Source organism: Salarias fasciatus, chromosome 15 (assembly GCF_902148845.1).
Source record: "Salarias fasciatus chromosome 15, fSalaFa1.1, whole genome shotgun sequence".
NCBI classification, from domain to species: domain Eukaryota; kingdom Metazoa; phylum Chordata; class Actinopteri; order Blenniiformes; family Blenniidae; genus Salarias; species Salarias fasciatus.
Window position 1 is genome coordinate 23,918,459 of NC_043759.1, and position 16,917 is coordinate 23,935,375.

Consider the following 16,917-nt stretch of genomic DNA (forward strand, 5'->3'; position numbering starts at 1 on the left):
GATGTAATGCTCAGCGCTGGACCTTACAGGGAAAGATACAAAGTATTTCGCCCCGAAAGGATCCTGATTGTTGATGAAACAGAGTTTTTATTCCATGTTCTTCTGGGCTGGGCCTGCCCCGACAGATCGGTTGGACTTTGTTCGCAATTGGACAATTTGGTATTGATGTCAGCTGCCAACCGAGAGCTGACATCCTTATCCAGTATGTTTTGGAACACTAGTGAGTGTGTGTTGGTTTCTCTGGAACGTGTGGGTATGTTTACACTTTAGCAGAGCATCTTATAACCTTGGTGTACTTCTCTCAGGAAAGGCCTAATGTGCAGTTAATACAATTATTCCATAGTAGTAGTGGTAATTAAAGTATATCCCTAACATTGACGATGATAATTTATGTGGATGGCGATGATGATGCCGTCATAGTACACAGTTCTTATAATGTTTACTTTTTTCTTTGCTGACTGAATAAATCTCCTACTACTACTCCTACTATTACTACCTCTGCTCCCCATCGGACGAGTTCTCCAGGCTTTCATACACTCCACATTTTCACATCAGCAATCCCGGCATCGTGAAACTTCTCGGCTTCTCCTCTCACCATCCTGGCACCGTCACGCCCTGAGCCCGGCCAGACTCCAGCTTTGGGGAAGTGTGTGTTGCGGAACGTGGCGAAGATTTTGACCCTTGGGTCGAGCAAAAGCAAACAATAGCAGCTTGTGTTTAGTTTCTTAGAATTTCACCATTAGAGAATATTGGTGTGTAATCTGAGGGCAGTGACAGCACAGCAGACTCATTCCTTACTGGCAATACACAGTTTGGTCAACAAAGACTTTGAACATGCAAACAATCAATGCAAACATATGTATCACTGGAGTTTGATGGTATTTACAGCAGGGTTTCCCTCAGTGCTTTATCGGCCTGGCGGGCCTCCCTGCTTTTCTTGCCCCCCCCCAAACATGCACCAAAACAACAATACCAAAGACGGAAGAGCTTTTAATCGCATCTGGAGATACGGTTGAAAGTGCAATAGTGACATCTTATGGTCAATACGTGAACACATAGGGGGGGTCAGAGGTGAGGTGTGTTTTCATCACCTGACCCCTACAACCACGGCCTGTCTTTACCTGTCTGCACGCTAACAACTTTTACACGACATGTCACGGAGAAAGGGTCTAAAAACGTTGGACACTTTCTTTTTCCGAAGTCAGAGGAGCACAGGAGGACGGTGAGCCGATCGATGATGAGGCAGAGCCGTTGCGAGTTAGCATGGATGTTAGCACGTCGTCAGAGCAGCCTTCTGCGAGCCGCGATGATAAACATTGAACTAGCGGGTTTAATCCAAAATGGTTTGTGTTCTATCCTCAAAATGATTCACTGTCCAAACGGTGGAATTGCGTTGCTTCTGTTTAATGAGCCAGCCACGACCAACGTGCTTCATCATTCTGGGGGATTCCATTCATACACATTCTTCTTCTCCGTGCTTCACACTGCACTATACATCTAACAGTAACAATGCGCCCTCTGCTGGACTGAAGGAGGTACTGCTGGACTTATGCACTGCTGTGAACTCCATATAAACAACAAATACTTAAAGGAGAACTTTGCAAGATTTTCTTTAGCGCTCCCCCTACTGGTCTGCTGTGAAAGCTCACTGTCGTAAACGTCCTCCACATCACCCACCCACCCCTCCACCTCCGCCCCCGCGTGCGGAGAGCATCCCACTCCCCTTTCCTTTATTTCCGCTCGTTAGACAAAGTTTTTTTTCTGTCTTTTTGGTTCTGCCATCAGTAAGCACCTAAGGGTGGCGTTGCTCATGCTCGCGAGGGTTTCATGTTTGTTTTCTGTGCTTTTGTTAAATCTTCTGCAGCGGCAGTTCCTCGCGCTGCCCGGGAACTTCCTCTGGTCAGGGCCGGCGATTAGGCTGGGCATGCGGGGCACTTGCCCAGGGCGCCGGGCCATAGGGGGCGCTTGATGAGGCCGTGAGGCGCACCGCTGTGACAGCCGTTTGAGCAGCGCACTGCTTGGTTCGCTCGCTCGCGCCCCTCAGACTGCTCGACTCAACAACTCTCGCGGCGCGACTCTCCGCGACACTACCACGGGGCGCTCGTGTCGGGCTTGCCCAGGGTGCCTGAGAAGCCCGCGCCGGCCCTGCCTCTGGTCGCTCCCTCCGTCGTAGACATGCCTGCCTCGCACACTCAAACTAAAAAAGAGATGTTTAAAAAGATGATTGATTGATTAAAAAGAGAAATGCTGCTTTCAGCTCAGTGCAGCGAACTCACTCGCGCTCACTTCTACGAGAAGAGGTGCCACTCCTCTTTATTTTTCAGTTACCAACGGAAATTAGAACCAATCAACACATCATGCAAAGATCGTCTATTGCAACACAACGACAGATATCGCACTCCAACAGCTTTTATACTTGTAATTCCGTATGAGTGCCGTAAAGCAGGTTTGTTCTCGCGAGATGTAGTCGGGTCCGCTCCTCTGAAATTGCAAGCGCTGTTTTCAGGACACAGACCCCGGGGGAGAGTGAAGGGACAGGCGAATCACCGTGACAAGTCTTTGTTTAGCCCCACAGGGATTCTGAAACACATTTATTGAGGTAAAAAAGTTGCAAAGTTCTGCTTTAAAGAACATAATGGCAGCAACAAGTGTTAACTGTAGCAACCGGCAAGATGTAAATCTGTCAAACAGTCAATGATTTACTGCGATACTACAGTTAGCTAACCCTAAATTTAGCGGATGGCCCTACAAGACTGAGTATGGTAAGCATGTTTTGTACAATATTAAAATATTAACTATATTAATAACTGTGAGCAATCTAATCATTTTTCAATCATTTTTCTTCAATTTTTCATTCAAAAAGTAGACAAGGTCTCACAGTCCAGCAGTGGGTCCAAATCTATGGAATGATCTACCCTTGTATCTTAGACAGACAGACTCACTTCCTGTTTTTAAGTCCGCTCTTAAAACTCACCTTTTCTCCCTGGCCTTTGAATACAGGAAGAGTTGTTTGACTTTTTATGTGTCTGTTATTTTACTATTTTATTGTTCTTCTTTACTGTAATTTTATTGTCGTGTTCAGCACTTTGGTCAGCTCTGTTGTTTTTAAAGTGCTTTAGAAATAAAGTTGGATTGGATTGGCTTGGATTGGATATGCCTCTTCAGCCTCTGAGTTCCCTGTTTTTACACCTTGATCATGTTTGCACTTTTTTATTTTTGTTAATTTATTTTACCCTTAAATGTGAACAGCAATGGCTGTTTTAAGATTCACGAGGATTTCACTTAAGTGAAAACAATTGATATTTATTTTAATTGTATTTTTTGTTTGTTAAAACTTTATTTTAAGATTGTGCCTTTTTGTAAAACTCTGCATTTAATTAATGTTAATGTTACAATAACACAAAATAATCATAATGTCAACTTTTTTTTTTTTTTGCATAAAGACGGTGGGCTTCTCGAGCAGTCCAACCACCAGGCTTAGCAAGTTTTCTCGGGGAAACCCTGTACAGTCACAGAAACATCCAGAAGGAAAGCCTGGAAAGATCCTCACAACTGAGATGAAAAGCAGCCAAACTGTACACATCTTCAGCCACAAATGACACATTAAGAGGCTGCAAAATGCCAAAGAGCTCATTAAATACGATCAGATTAATCTCAATACAGCTTTAATTAAACGGGCGGGAGTCTCAGTGGGCAGCAGAGACGCTGGCTGCTCTGAAGCTGCGATGCCCTCATGTGGTCGGCTGAGTCAACTGAGACTGTAAAGGACTGAAGGCTTTCCTTCTAATCTGCACATGCATGCAGCAAAAAAAACAAAACCAAAAAAAAAAAAAAAAACAAGGTCTGATAAGGTTTGCAGCATGAGACCGAGCAGCTGGGAATCTGTGTAATAATGGGGATTACAGAGTTTATCTGACACTATAGCCCGAATTATTACAAATTATATCTGCTGGCAGACAGAAACAAACAATCATTAAATAATCGCCATGAGGGAAATTCGGTGACACAGATAGAGAGTGGGCCCGGCCTGAGGTGTCCCTGTTCGGCTCATTAGTAGAAAGCGGGACTAATAAGCATATCGTAATAAGAAGGATGCGCTGCGGGGAGACTCAGAGGTTCATCTGAGGCAGGAGGAGGCAGCAGTAGAGCAGGATCCACAGGACCAGCAGCACCTCCAGCTCCAACGGGGTTAAATCACAGGAGGCGGGTGGAGATGGTGGAGCGAATCCCTCCTCACTGCTGGAAAGCAGATAAACACACACACACACACACACACGTTGGAGTCAGGGCCGCTCGCATGCTTTGAGTAGGAGTTCTATTAAAGCAGCAAAACAAAAACATGGAGTAGAATGTGATGATGTGCATGAAAAAAGTATTCATAAAAAATCAATCAATCTTAATTAGAATACATAACAGCAATTGATCATTCAAAGTTTCATCAGAATGGAGGCTGTAATAAGAGTCTGAACAGAGTCACAGACAAATGAAGTGAGAAGAAGACTTTGAAAGAACGACTTCACAGTTTCATTTTCTCAGCAAGATGTTAAAGCAGATATTAAAATAATTCAGTGTTATGTGTTTAATACAGATATACTCCCTTCTTACTACAGAAGAACAGATGTTTAAAAAAAACTGGTGAAATCTTTAACTTCTTTATTTAGATTAGGAAAAAGGTTATAAAGTAAAGTTTTTTTTCACTCTTGAACTTTATTTTCCATCATTATAGCTATTTTTAGAGTAACGCTGTGTTTATCAGTGTGGACACAGCAGCTTTAGTATCGTTGATGCAGATTATGATTCATATTTTAACTCTGTTCTGAAACAGATAACAAACTGACTAGACTTTTTATAAAACCCTATTATTGGCAGTCAGTCACTGTAAAAGTATTTAAAATCTAAGAGGTCAAAACAACATGACACAGCCTTCATATCTATATTTAGTTACTTATTTATAGGATTTTCACTTTGTGTTGAGGGTTTGTGCTTTTCAAATTTTTACTTGTGATTTTTTTCAACATGTAAATTAAATGACATGTTATCCCAAAAATAAAAGACAATGGGGAAACCAAAAGCTGTTCCACTGCTTTTGTAAGCATATGTTATTTACATACATGTAAATCGCCAAAGGAGGGGGCGCCGTATAAAATCAGGCCTCGTGTACCACTAGTTTGCCAGACTTTGGTGTTTAAAATCAGTCTATGACCACCTGACACCACGTTTTGGCGTTGCCAAAAGCAATCTGCTGTGCTAACAAGGCTCCCATACATTCAGCTGATGGCTGCAGGACCGTGTGGATCGATCACTACCTGACTGACTGAGAGGCGGCAGTCGCAGCATCGTCTTCATGGTGGGCGTCCTCCTCGTCCTCTGTGTCATTTTCATGAGCTGGCCTCTCTGCTGCTGTCTCCTGATCGTTCTTGGTGTTCGTTTCTTCCATCTCCTCTTCATCTTTGGGATTTCTGATTGAAAGTATTTTGCCTTGACACTCAAAGACCCGGCTTCTGCCACCTTCTCCCTTTGTGGAGACTGGAGTCTGGGTGATTAAAGTTTTTCCTCTGACTTCACAACTCTGTGACTTCATTCTCTGCTCCTTTTCCCTCACTTCACTCTCCTCTCCAATGTTCCCTAAATTGTGCACATTCTCACATCTTGCCAAATGTTCTCTCTCATCCTCGTCCTGTGCCACTCTCCACTCGCTCACTCGTCTTTCAAAAAGCCCTCCTTCTTCTCCTTCCTCAACACTTTTCTGCCAACAAGCCACTTTAGAAACCTTTGCTTTCACCGCATCATTACTGATTTCATCAGAGACATCTTTCACCCATCTCACATTTTCCATTTTCTTCTCCTCCACTTCCTCGCCGCAGCCTCCATCACTGCTACTCTGTTCTCCAACAGCTCTCCCCTGTTGCCTCTCCTCTTTTCTTCCACTCTCAGCTCCTGGCTCCGGGTCAAACTCACCTCTGTTGTTCGTTACTTCTCTCAGGAAACTTTCATTCATGTCCAGATTAAACTTCCTGTGAACTTCTGACTCGGCCTCAATGAGTGATCCCTGATCTAAATCTTCGCTCTGTAATGTTGGGCTCTCCAGGCCACCGTTAACTGTCTGACACACCTCTGGACGTTTCAACTCTTCAATCATTTCTTCTGCTGTTTCCTCCTCAACCTTTGGTACTTGTCTCTTCAGCTGATTATATGGCTGAAAAACGTCTTTATTTAGGTCCAGGATGTAGCTGTAAGCGTCCTCTTCATCTGAATCCAACGCTGGCAGGGTATAGATTCCTTCCTCGGAGCTCAGGGAAATGTGATTATCGTCGGATCTCCGCTTGCCGTGGCCCCGACCTGAATCCATCTCCATCCAAGACTGGATTTCTGGACTGATCACGGTGGCGTCCAGCGGACTGGGTGGCTGCAGAGAGCGTCGACTCCTGCCTGCGTTCCTTACTAAAGGTCTCTCAGAGACGCTTTTGGTCTCTCCGTTTGTTCCGAGCAGAGCGGGACGCGTGCTTCCTGACTTCCTGGACCACCGTTTCCACAGCTGCTGCTCGCTGCTCGTCTCCAAGCCTTTGAGGAACGTTTGTGCTTCTGGATCGTCTGCGAGAGTTTCACCCAGACCGACTGACTCTGGAGATCCAAAATTAGGGATTTCAGGAATTTCCGAATTTGTTGTATGACCCTGTAATACGAAAAGAACTCAGTCAATCCCATAATAACCTTTAAAATGAAGCTTTAAAGTTTATCTTTGCTGTGGAGCAGAATACAACTCAAGAAAATGTCAATATTTTAGCAAAAGAACAACCAATTCCTCCAAAAAAAATGACTACAATATCAACATAAAGTCAATTTTTCTGAAATATTCTGGTGCAATATACAGTGACATGTCCAAAAGACTTCATTGATAGCTGTTCCATCATGCATGTTTTGACAGAATCACCCTGACAGCACGGCTTTGGGTGCCTCCACGGTTGTTACTGTCCATCTACTTGAAGAAGATCTATTTACTAGGGCTGTGGTCCACATGAGCAGCAGCAGTGATTCAGAAAAGTTACATTTTACTACATTCCATGGAGGCAGAGTTAGAGCATTTTCAGAGAGTTGAACTATGGAAGCCTTGTTGGTCTAACCACTGTTGTACGGTCGTCCAAATTAGGACTAAACAAAACTGAGGTGTATAACTATAAAACTAAAGTAATGTTTGTGGTCAATGGAAGTAATGCAGCTGAATTAAGTCTGTTATAATGTAAAGTGAGCAAATATTGCTTCTGAGCAAATTATTATTATTATTATTGAATCAACTATTTCCTTTCATTGTCTTTTTAACAGTTACTTAATTTAATTTAATTTAATTTGATTTGATTTGATTTGATTTGATTTGATTTGATTTAATTTAATTCACGATTTATTAAATTCTCTAGTGGAACGGCCTTTGGTTCCGATCTGGGGGACAATATTTTAAGACGGAACCAAACGACTGATATCAAAGCACATACATAAAGTTTTGGCTGCTTCAGCACGATGACCAATACTGCTAAATTTTGAAAGCACAATAATCGCAATCATAGAAGAGCAATATTTTACTTACAGTTCACTAAACTTTCCGTCAATCATAATAGTCCGTCAAAAAATATTTTCCCCCGGAAACAAATTCTTTTTTTTCCACTTGCGTTGTGGCTTTCTGTTATGTTGTTGCACGAAAAATTTAACGAAAGTTTTCTGTTTTCACTTGAAAAGGTTGAGCACGATAAGTCTGCATGGAAAAGCCGCAAAACCTGAAACCCGCCTACTCTCAGAGTGAATTCATCCTGCTCCTCATCATGCAGCTCTCTTCATGAGCTGCCAGTGCAGTTTTGAAATCAGTTGAAAATAAGAATCAGACTTTAGAAGACTTCACCTTTCACAGTTGATTTATCCAGCCCTCAAGAGGATTTTCAAAAGAGACTTCTGAAGAGCTTCTAACTGGTGTAGTATTTGCTTTTTATTTGGTGCGTCATTATATCTGCTTGATGCTTCACTCTGTTTGATGCCACCTGTTCGCCAAGTGTTTTATGATATTTTGTTTTGAAAATAAATCTTCACTCACTTTCTTGTTTATCTGTCACTTAAAGAACCCTCCAGGCACAGAGAGACGCTGAATACTAATTTGTTCATCTTCCCCCTGAAGAAATGCTCCTGCACAAAGCTTCAATTTGCTTTTGTTGTTTTGAGAAAAAGTGAGAGAGAGGGAGAGAGAGAGAATGCACACTGACCTCATTTGAGAGTGAATGAAGGCCGAGGAACATCGACACATAGGTGATGATGGACTTTTCATCCGGTGAAGAGCTCATTACATCTGAAGAGAGATTGATTTCAGACTGTGACCCAGGAGACCTTTATATTTCTGAAGGACCACAGTGAGCTTTAATGTGATGAGGAAAACAAAAAAACACAAAAAAAAATCCTCTTGGTGCTCATATCAAGCGAGGTAAACATGAAGACAGATCTCTGTGAGCTGTAATCCAGGTCTTTAAAAGGTGATATATGTGCTCCAAATACTAAGAAAATTATGCTTATGTTGTGAAGAACAAGAAAATGACTGATGAAACTGTTTGTGAGGTGTTTACACCTTTCAGGACTGTTTTACCTTCAGGCTCCAGCAGAGGCGGTATGTCCAGGCTTTGCTGGGCTATCATGAAGGCCTGCTGGATGTTTTCCCTGGGCTCTTTACAAAAACTCTCCCTCAGATCCACCAGGTCTGGGTTTATGGACTTAATCAAGCCGAGGAATGCCAGTCCACTTCTCCAGCTCCTCCCAAAATCCTGCACGTCAATCCCATACCTGTCGTGGAGATGAAATGACCGGTTGCTGTTGGGGTCAAGGTGATGGAGATGGTTTGACAGGCATTGGGATCTTTCATTCGTACTTCTTAGTGCATCTTTGGACCCACTGCAGCAGCGACTTCAGTGCCTTCCCATGGTACTTGGGCTCTCTTGCAGCTCTTCTGCCTTTGCTTGGCAGCGTGTTGGAGGAATAGCTGCCAGGCTCATCTCCCCGGGGTGAGAGGTCATCGGAGGATGGGTAACTGCTCACAGATAAGGAGGTGAGGCTTGAAGACAAACGCCTGTGAAGGCCTCCCATCACCTCCTTCACCTGTTTTAGTGTAAAATAATATTAAGAAAACACAAGCACATAGATGTCCACGGGCCTTATGTTGGACACGCCTGTAGTAGATGAGTGAAGACCAACCTGGAAATGCAGGATGAGATTCCAAATGAGACTGAGAACAACAGAGGGAACGCCGTCGGAGACTCCAGTGGCATCAATGCCGAGCAGCTTCACCTGTGTGATAATACGACAGTCCCAGAGCCGCCACACCAGATCTTAAATTAAGATTAGACAACATGTCAAAGCATCAGCACGATGTTTACAAGCAACAGCACTCACATGCCTGTCATCCAGGAAAGCCAGCGCCTTGGAAATGTTGTTAAGCCGGAAAATGCGATGAGAAGATGACCTGAATCTGTAAAGCTAAGAAGAGAGAGAGAGCGGAAAACAAGCATCATGGGAAATAGTGTTTATCTGCAGCCATTGATCTTCCATCGTGACAGATCACCAGTCTCAAATTCAAAACCCACAGACAGCTTAAAGCAGCCACTTTACCTCAGTCACATGTTTCAGGAAATCAGAGGACCGAGACACAACAAACAAATTAGATGCAGGAAAGCCTCCAACCAGACTTCAGTGGGAGATGTTCTCACTGAGAGGAGGAAGTTGGACTCACAGCAGCACATTGTGGCCCGTAGTGTTTATATAGGGACCAAAATTACAGGAAACTGTCATTAAGAGCTTATCGAAAGTCAGCAAACAGAGAAAGCTACAAGTTTAGTAGAAACAACAACAAGCTAAGAGTTTCTCCAAAGCTCCTCCTGTCGATAATTTAGTAACTCGTGTTATCTGGTTGTTCACGGTCCCTCCAGGATTCTCACCAGTCTGCAGCCGGACAGCTCCTCCAGCAGCGCCATGAGTACCCGGCCATCCTGAACGTCTGAGAACAGGTCGAGCACCTGGATCGGAGGATCCCGCTGGAAACAACACCAGGCGACCCCGGCGGGTGAGTGTGAGTCTGGGAAGACGTGCGGCCTGAAGCGGCGCTGATTTGTGACCTTACTCTTTGCAGGAACACGTTCATCCATCGGGTGAAGACCCTCTGCTGCACCGCGGTCCTCTCATCTGACGGACGAGAAAACATGAAAACACGCCTTAAGTGTGCAGCACGCTGGAGGTTTGGTGCTGCACCTGAGGTTGAGACGAAGTGTCTTTAATCTGCCCCTTCATGTTCATTACATGCCTCTCGACAGAGTTTCAGACTGAAGCTGATTGAGCAATCCAACGCCAGAGACACATACTGAAACGATACTTTACAAGGTAGTAGAAATGCGCCAAATGTAAAAGAATCTCTCTTCCCTTACAGCTCCATACGCTGGGATTAAACTGTTAAGATGACTCGGTGTAAGTAATTTCCATAAGACTGTACCTCGAGGCTGCACACGCTGATCTCTGATCTCTCCCTCTGGTTTCCTCTGTGAATCCCAGTCGTCCTGCATCCTCAGTCAAAGTGAGTCACTCTGCTACTGCTCCATCGTAGTGCGACATAAAAGACTTGGAAATGTCGGCAATTAGAGGAGCTCCGAGGTTTCCCCGCAGAGTAACCGTGGAGGAAAGGCAGAGCGAGGAAGACAGCCCGTCCTGCCTGAACACGCTGAAGCCGCTGGCACCACTCCCACTCACACACCAGCAGGCCGGGGTTTGGAAGTCTGCAGTTCTTCAAATGTTTAAATGAAGGAGTGTGGAATGACTGCTGGAAGTTACAGGCTGATCGTCTCCAAGCCTGGGCAGCTAATTTTCCCAAAGGGCCACATGAAACAGAACTGCTTATTGAAGGCCGAGACGACAGTTGACTTGAATTTTCTTCAACAACAGCTACATATCTCTTGATAGAAAATTAGTTTCACGGCTTTAATGAGTTATTGTTGCTCTAGGTCACTTTTTCTGAGTCTGTCCGTCTTTGTCAAGATTACATGTTTCTGAATTTAGAGTCTGAGTAAATAAAAACCAAACTGTTGCATTAATCATCTTTATTTCTACTGTGAAACAACTTCGTGAGGTAACAGTTGCTAGCTAGATAAACAAGGTGCTTGGCACAACGTGGCCAATAATGAGCAAAATGTGACCATTTTGGATGTAATCAGCCAGTAGTAATAGTCATTTTCATTTCTATCAGGATTTCTCAGTGATAAGTAACCTAACAGTTGACTGCAGGAAGACTGTGAGGATGTGTTTACTTGTATTTTAGGTCAGTAAGACTAATTTCTGTTTACATTTTGCTCATAACAGGCATGTCTTGGTTGTTTTTTTCTTCACGTATTCAGTGGACTGCGGAGCAAGGCACATTTTTCACTATTGCCTCACACTGACCTTTTAACGAGTTCAGGCTTGATCATCTGTCTGTGCTGAGTTTGCACGTTCTCTCTGAGAAATGTCCTCCCACATTCCAAAACCGTACATCTGAGGTAAACCGATGACTGCGAACACGCCTGTAGATGTGAAATCTTCCGGGTGTGGTTGTCTGCTCAGATAAATCCAGATGACCAAATTACTTTTCTGCTGCGGTGTGATGATTCAAGATTAACTGTAAAACTTATGATACGTCCCTCACTGCCGTTTATCACATTTGTTGATGCCTTCACCAGCAGTATCCTGGGATCGCCCCATCCTGTCATCTTACCTTGAATAAAGCAGTGGAAGGTGGATGGATGTTTACTTTAGCCAGTGATTACATTACTGATCGGACACAATCAATGACGACATTGTGATCAATAACGGTCATCATGCTTTATGAGACAGAGGAATGACGAAGGTGCCGTCTGAGAAATCTAAGAAATAAACCATCTTTTTATTTGTACTGCTGTCAAATTAAAGTTATCCAGAAAATCAGTATGGATGTGATTATTGATGACTTATGATGGCAGAGCTCATATGAAATGATTATTTCTATTTCCACATCTTTATTCAGCTCTCCAAAGCAGATTATGACATATTTCTCATGAAGAGGATCAGAAAGTTGACGTTTCTGTTAATCTCACTTTATTTCAACATATCAAAATTATTAAAATTACACTGATGATCTCTAAGCAAATAAATGAGTTACCTTTAAAATCTTGTTTCTAAAACACAATACTTGCTGAAGACCGAGTATTTTGGTTAATTTTGCTTTCTCTCATATAAGAACCAGAAGTGTTGCTGTGGCAGCTGGCAGTGCCTGACAGGAAAAGCTCCTCCTGTTTCAAACAATATCTAGCTGCCAGGCTCTTTCTCTACCTGCCTCAAGAAAGGCGACGGCCACCGAGCGAGGCCGGGCCACCGTGGAAAGCAGGAAAGGTAATCTGTTCAAGGAACATCGCACGTGAACCTCCCGATCCTCCGGGAGTCACGCCTTTTCATTCTTTGAGTTGCTGTCTGCAGCCTTGCTGAACACCCACAGGCGACGGGCTTCGCCAAGAGCAACTTCACAAGGCTGCGAAGCACAGACAACAAATCAGGACGAATTCTGAAAAGATTGGAACTTCAGATGAAAGCGTTTATTCATAAAATTAAACAAAAACACAGATCTGACAGTTCAGTGACATGGAGCTAAAAAGGTTGGTAAATGTAGCCTAACTATGGCAAAAAAAAGTCTGCTCCATTACTGAGAGCTTTTTCCTTTATCAAACCAGTCAGTGGCTCAAAGTCCAGGTCTGACTGCAGATAAATGTCTGGATCTTGCAGACTTCAGTAGTTAGTCCCTTACAGGCTTCGATGACAGTTTTCTTGCGTTTTGTGGGAAAACATCCACAAAGTGTTCAGTTAAAAACAAAAGTCCTGACTGTCTCTATGGGATTCATTTCCTCCCCATGATGAAGCTCGGAACCTCCGCATCATCCTCAGCTTCCCTCTCCTCCTTCTCCTCCTCGTCGCTGCTCTCGGAGCTCTTCTCCTCCTCGTCCGTCTCCTCTCCCTCCTCCTTTTTCTTCTTCTCCTCCTCTTTGGCTCTCTTCGCCAACATCTTCTTCTGCTTCAGCTTCTCTCGCTTCTTCCGCCGCTTGGCGGTCCTCTCCTCCGCCGCCTGCTTGTTCTCCTCCACCTTGTGCAGGTACCGCTGGTCCCGGTCTTGCTTCTCGGACATCTTGTCCAGGAAGTCCTGCCTCTGGTACTCCCTGCGCCGCAGGTGCCGGTAGACGTGGAACTCGCCGCTGCCCGCTCCCGCGCTGGAGCCCATCACGTCCCGGACGAACTCCGGCGGAGCCCGCGGGTTCCACTCTTTGGGCCGGTCCGGGATGGGAGCGGCCTTCTCCGGGTTCCGCATCAGCCGCTCCAACTTCAGCCGCTGCTCCTCCGCCGGAGTCTTGGCGATGATGAGCGGCTGAGCCTCTTTTCCTCCAGGTTTCCCCGACTTGTTGTTCTTCTGTGTGTGCGCCGCCATCTTTCAAACCCCCACCGTCTTCTTCCGCTTTGTACGTGGTGACCCGGATGTCCTTACAATGTATATTTTTAAATTTCAGTTTTGTTCTTTTCAAAGTTTAAATTTGAAAAATAACCACGGCAAGAATACATGTTTTTATATTGATGATAAAATATTATGTAATAAAAAATTTAGAAGGTATTTCTTGTGTAACGTTTATTTGATTGACAGCGAGAGACCCGGATGTCCTTAAAAAAAAATTTAATTTAATTTTCATTCTATTCACAAAAATGTAAAACAACAAGTACAAGAATACACCTGTTTGTATAGTCATAATAATATATAATCGAATGAAGAATTTGACTAGTATTTCTTGTGTAACTTTTTTATTGACGTATAGCGTAACCAATGAGAAACGAGGGCAGATTTCGTTTGTCCAATCAGAGTTTAGGTCCCGCCTACTTTTATCAGCGTGGTGCGTCGATGTTTTGACCCGCAGGCTTTCGGCTCCTGCTCCTTTATAAGTGAGTTCCACTCAGTTTCCGGCATTTATTTTCACTCTCTAAGCTCACCAAAGACCATGAACAGTTTGCTGGGAGCCACCGCCCGGTGTGTGCGGTCCGGGGCCGCGTTGTTTCTGTCCGGACCGGTGGGCCCGCGGCCGGCCTCGGCGCGGCTCCTGTGCGCGGCAGCGGACCTCCAGAAGGACCTTGGGGACATGGTGAAGAAGGACAAGGTGGTGGTCTTCATGAAGGGGACGCCGGCTCAGCCTATGTGCGGCTTCAGTAACGCCGTGGTGCAGATCCTCCGCATGCACGGAGTGGACAACTACGCGGCTTACAACGTGCTGGAGGACCAGGACCTGAGACAAGGTCAGTAACCTGACGTGATCCGGCGACACGCGCCACAGGTTGAACCAACACCTTTACCTGACACGAACCCTAATCTGATCAGACATTGTCCCTAACTTGATCCTCCTCTGATCACAGCTCTCTCTCGCTCTCGTGTGAGTCATTTTCAGGCTAGTGGAGCTTGTCAGGCTGTTTTCTGTTGAGGTGTGTTGGGTGACAGTGACTAACCCCTCACTTCTCCTCCTTCAGCTGCTTCTGGGAGGTTTTTCTGGGGTTTTTTTATCAGTGTGCTGCAGCAGGACTTCAGGGTGTGGCTCTGGTTTTTCTCTGTCCACACCAAAAAACCTGCTGCTTTGTCACACCCAGGGCCTTTCCTGTTTCACACAACGACAGCAAATATGTGACAAGGAACAAGACGTTTTCCATGTGACCCGGCAGTAACATTATTTCAACACTGCTGGTTGTACGGACTACATTCTGGGAATTTTTCATCATTTCAACATGCAGGGCAGTATGTGTCAAACATAAGGCCCAGGGGACAAAACTGGCCAGCAAGAGACCACAATCTGGTCCACCCTCTGAGAAATGGCCGTATTTTTTTCTACTTAATTTCATTATTAGGTTAATGAGGTTAAAGAAGTAGATTTGCGATCATAATTTTGAGTCCCTGAGTGTGACCCTTAACCCCCCCCATCATCTCCTCAGAGCACCTAATGAGGAAGTGTGGAAAAAGGAATTTGTTTTTGAGATGAGTGAAGCGTTTCTTCTTCACCTGACCACAGAATTGGCTTGATACTTTCAGAATGGCAAAAATGACCCTGTACGCTGAAACGGAACAGATTAATCGATCACTGATAGATAAACTCTCTCAGGCTCTCAGGACTTCTTGTCAAATCCACCGGAGCTTGACTGTGTGTTTTTGTCTCGTCCGTCCTCCGCAGGAGTGAAAGAGTTCTCCAACTGGCCCACCATCCCTCAGGTGTACTTCAACGGCGAGTTCGTGGGCGGCTGCGACATCCTGCTGCAGATGCACCAGAACGGGGACCTGGTGGACGAGCTGAAGAAGCTCGGCATCAACTCGGCGCTGCTGGATGCCGACAAGGAGTCCAAGTGAGGCGGGACAGAGGACACGCTGATCGGGGTGACGCCCTCCACCTCCATCTCCACCTTCTGAACCCAGAGAGGAAGTGACGGGAGGAGGAGGAGCAGAGATCGGACAACAGCAACACCTTCATACTTTCATAGTTGTTTTAAAATCTTTTTCACGCGGCTTCGTTATCTCCTCTCTCCTCTCCTCCTCCAAACCTCTGTTTTCACGCCGGCGCCCACTGGAAACGCAACAAACTCGGCCGGATGCGCTGCATGTTTCTCCCGAAGTGGACGGATTCACCGCAGGCCGGACTGAAGCAGCCCGTCTCCGTCTGTTACAGCGGTCCAGAGCCTGCAGTGTTCACCACTGAAGGGAAACCAAAGTGTTTCTCCTGCTGTATAATCCAAGCAACGATGATCTAGTATCTGTAAGATATTATTGTACATTGAAGGCTTAATATTAAATGTATTTTAGATGTAAACCCTGCACCGATTAAATATTTTGTGACACAGACTGACTTGTTAGTTGGGAACGCTTGATAAAAGTCTTCCTGAGGTCTGGATGTTTCAGATTCTACCAGTAAATCTGAGCTGTGTTGAAGCTCCGCCCCCTCGGTGCTGGTGGTTTTAACTCTTTAACGCCACAGAGCAGATTTGTGCTCCGTCTCCAGGGAATCTCCAGCCGGCTGCTGTCTGCCTCTTCTTCCCGCTAGCTGCTGAAGCATGCTGAGTCAGAAGGCTTGTTGAAAGCTTTACAGAGTTTAACGGAGCTGAAGAACCTCCACCGGGTTTTCCTGGTCTCTTTGTCTCCGTCTAGATGATTCACACCCAAGTCATAACAATTATTTTTAAAGAAATGTTGCACAAGGCATGAATAGAAACACGGGGCAACAAAAGTGATAAAAACTAAACTATCTGCAGTGTGCTAAGCCTCCACCGGGCCGTCATTTTTATCGTAATGATTCACTTCCAAACTGAAGAATTAAGAAGCGCTCAAACTGAAACTTTAAAACTCAGAACTGTAGAGAGTCGTATAATCCTCATTAACAATCATATCTGATCCATCACGGCAGATTCAAGTCCTGATTGATCATATTCAGCCTGGACTCTTCCTTTCAGAACTGAGGCCGCTGAGCTGCAGCATCATGTGCTCGTAATTTGACACCGGCTTCTAAAAATGACTTCACATGTCGATTGTTAACTTCTTACAGGTGTTCTGCTTCACTGTTGACCTGAACCTGACGTTCAGAAACTCCTCAGCGCTTCGTGAAACGTCGGCGATGAGTGGAAACGAGCCGAGAGGAACAGAACCTTTCAGTCCCGTCCTGGAACGTTTTGTTCCCAGAAATCTGCTCCGACTCGGAGTGAATCAGTCTGTGAACATTCTGCGTTTCTGATGAGGTTCACAAGCTGATATGTTCATTTTAATCTCTCAGCAGATCAACACAAACCAGCACGTAGCATGGCAAGTCATTTGGACATGTTTTGTTGGTTTTAGGTCCAATG

The 16,917-nt window shown here is 44.8% G+C and overlaps 3 protein-coding genes and 1 non-coding gene across 6 annotated transcripts; 1 reads left to right on the plus strand and 3 right to left on the minus strand.

The window, feature by feature from the left end:
* Positions 1–3,377: 3,377 nt before the first annotated feature.
* Positions 3,378–11,527, minus strand: clmnb (calmin b). 3 transcript variants are annotated; one of them, XM_030110370.1, is made up of 10 exons: positions 10,508–11,527; positions 10,142–10,203; positions 9,960–10,055; positions 9,418–9,501; positions 9,220–9,312; positions 8,897–9,123; positions 8,618–8,811; positions 8,244–8,326; positions 5,307–6,673; positions 3,378–4,236 (listed from the first exon to the last, which is right to left on the minus strand). In XM_030110370.1, exons 1-10 carry the CDS (start codon positions 10,575–10,577, stop codon positions 4,110–4,112), a joined length of 2,403 nt encoding a protein of 800 aa, XP_029966230.1. In that variant the 5' UTR covers positions 10,578–11,527; the 3' UTR covers positions 3,378–4,109. The 3 variants fall into 3 exon arrangements, with proteins under 3 accessions (XP_029966230.1, XP_029966229.1, XP_029966231.1); XM_030110369.1 differs by having other exon boundaries at positions 3,378–4,239; XM_030110371.1 differs by lacking the exons at positions 10,142–10,203; positions 10,508–11,527 and having other exon boundaries at positions 3,378–4,239; positions 8,897–9,055; positions 9,960–10,011.
* Positions 11,528–11,780: 253 nt separating this feature from the next.
* prkrip1 (PRKR interacting protein 1) lies at positions 11,781–13,508 on the minus strand. The gene has a single exon (XM_030110372.1). It carries the CDS (start codon positions 13,490–13,492, stop codon positions 12,911–12,913), a length of 582 nt encoding a protein of 193 aa, XP_029966232.1. The 5' UTR covers positions 13,493–13,508; the 3' UTR covers positions 11,781–12,910.
* LOC115402548 (small Cajal body-specific RNA 13) lies at positions 12,272–12,553 on the minus strand. Its single transcript, XR_003933143.1, has one exon.
* Positions 13,509–13,953: 445 nt separating the features above from the next.
* glrx5 (glutaredoxin 5 homolog (S. cerevisiae)) lies at positions 13,954–15,926 on the plus strand. Its single transcript, XM_030110373.1, has 2 exons — positions 13,954–14,343; positions 15,264–15,926. Exons 1-2 carry the CDS (start codon positions 14,052–14,054, stop codon positions 15,434–15,436), a joined length of 465 nt encoding a protein of 154 aa, XP_029966233.1. The 5' UTR covers positions 13,954–14,051; the 3' UTR covers positions 15,437–15,926.
* Positions 15,927–16,917: the final 991 nt, after the last annotated feature.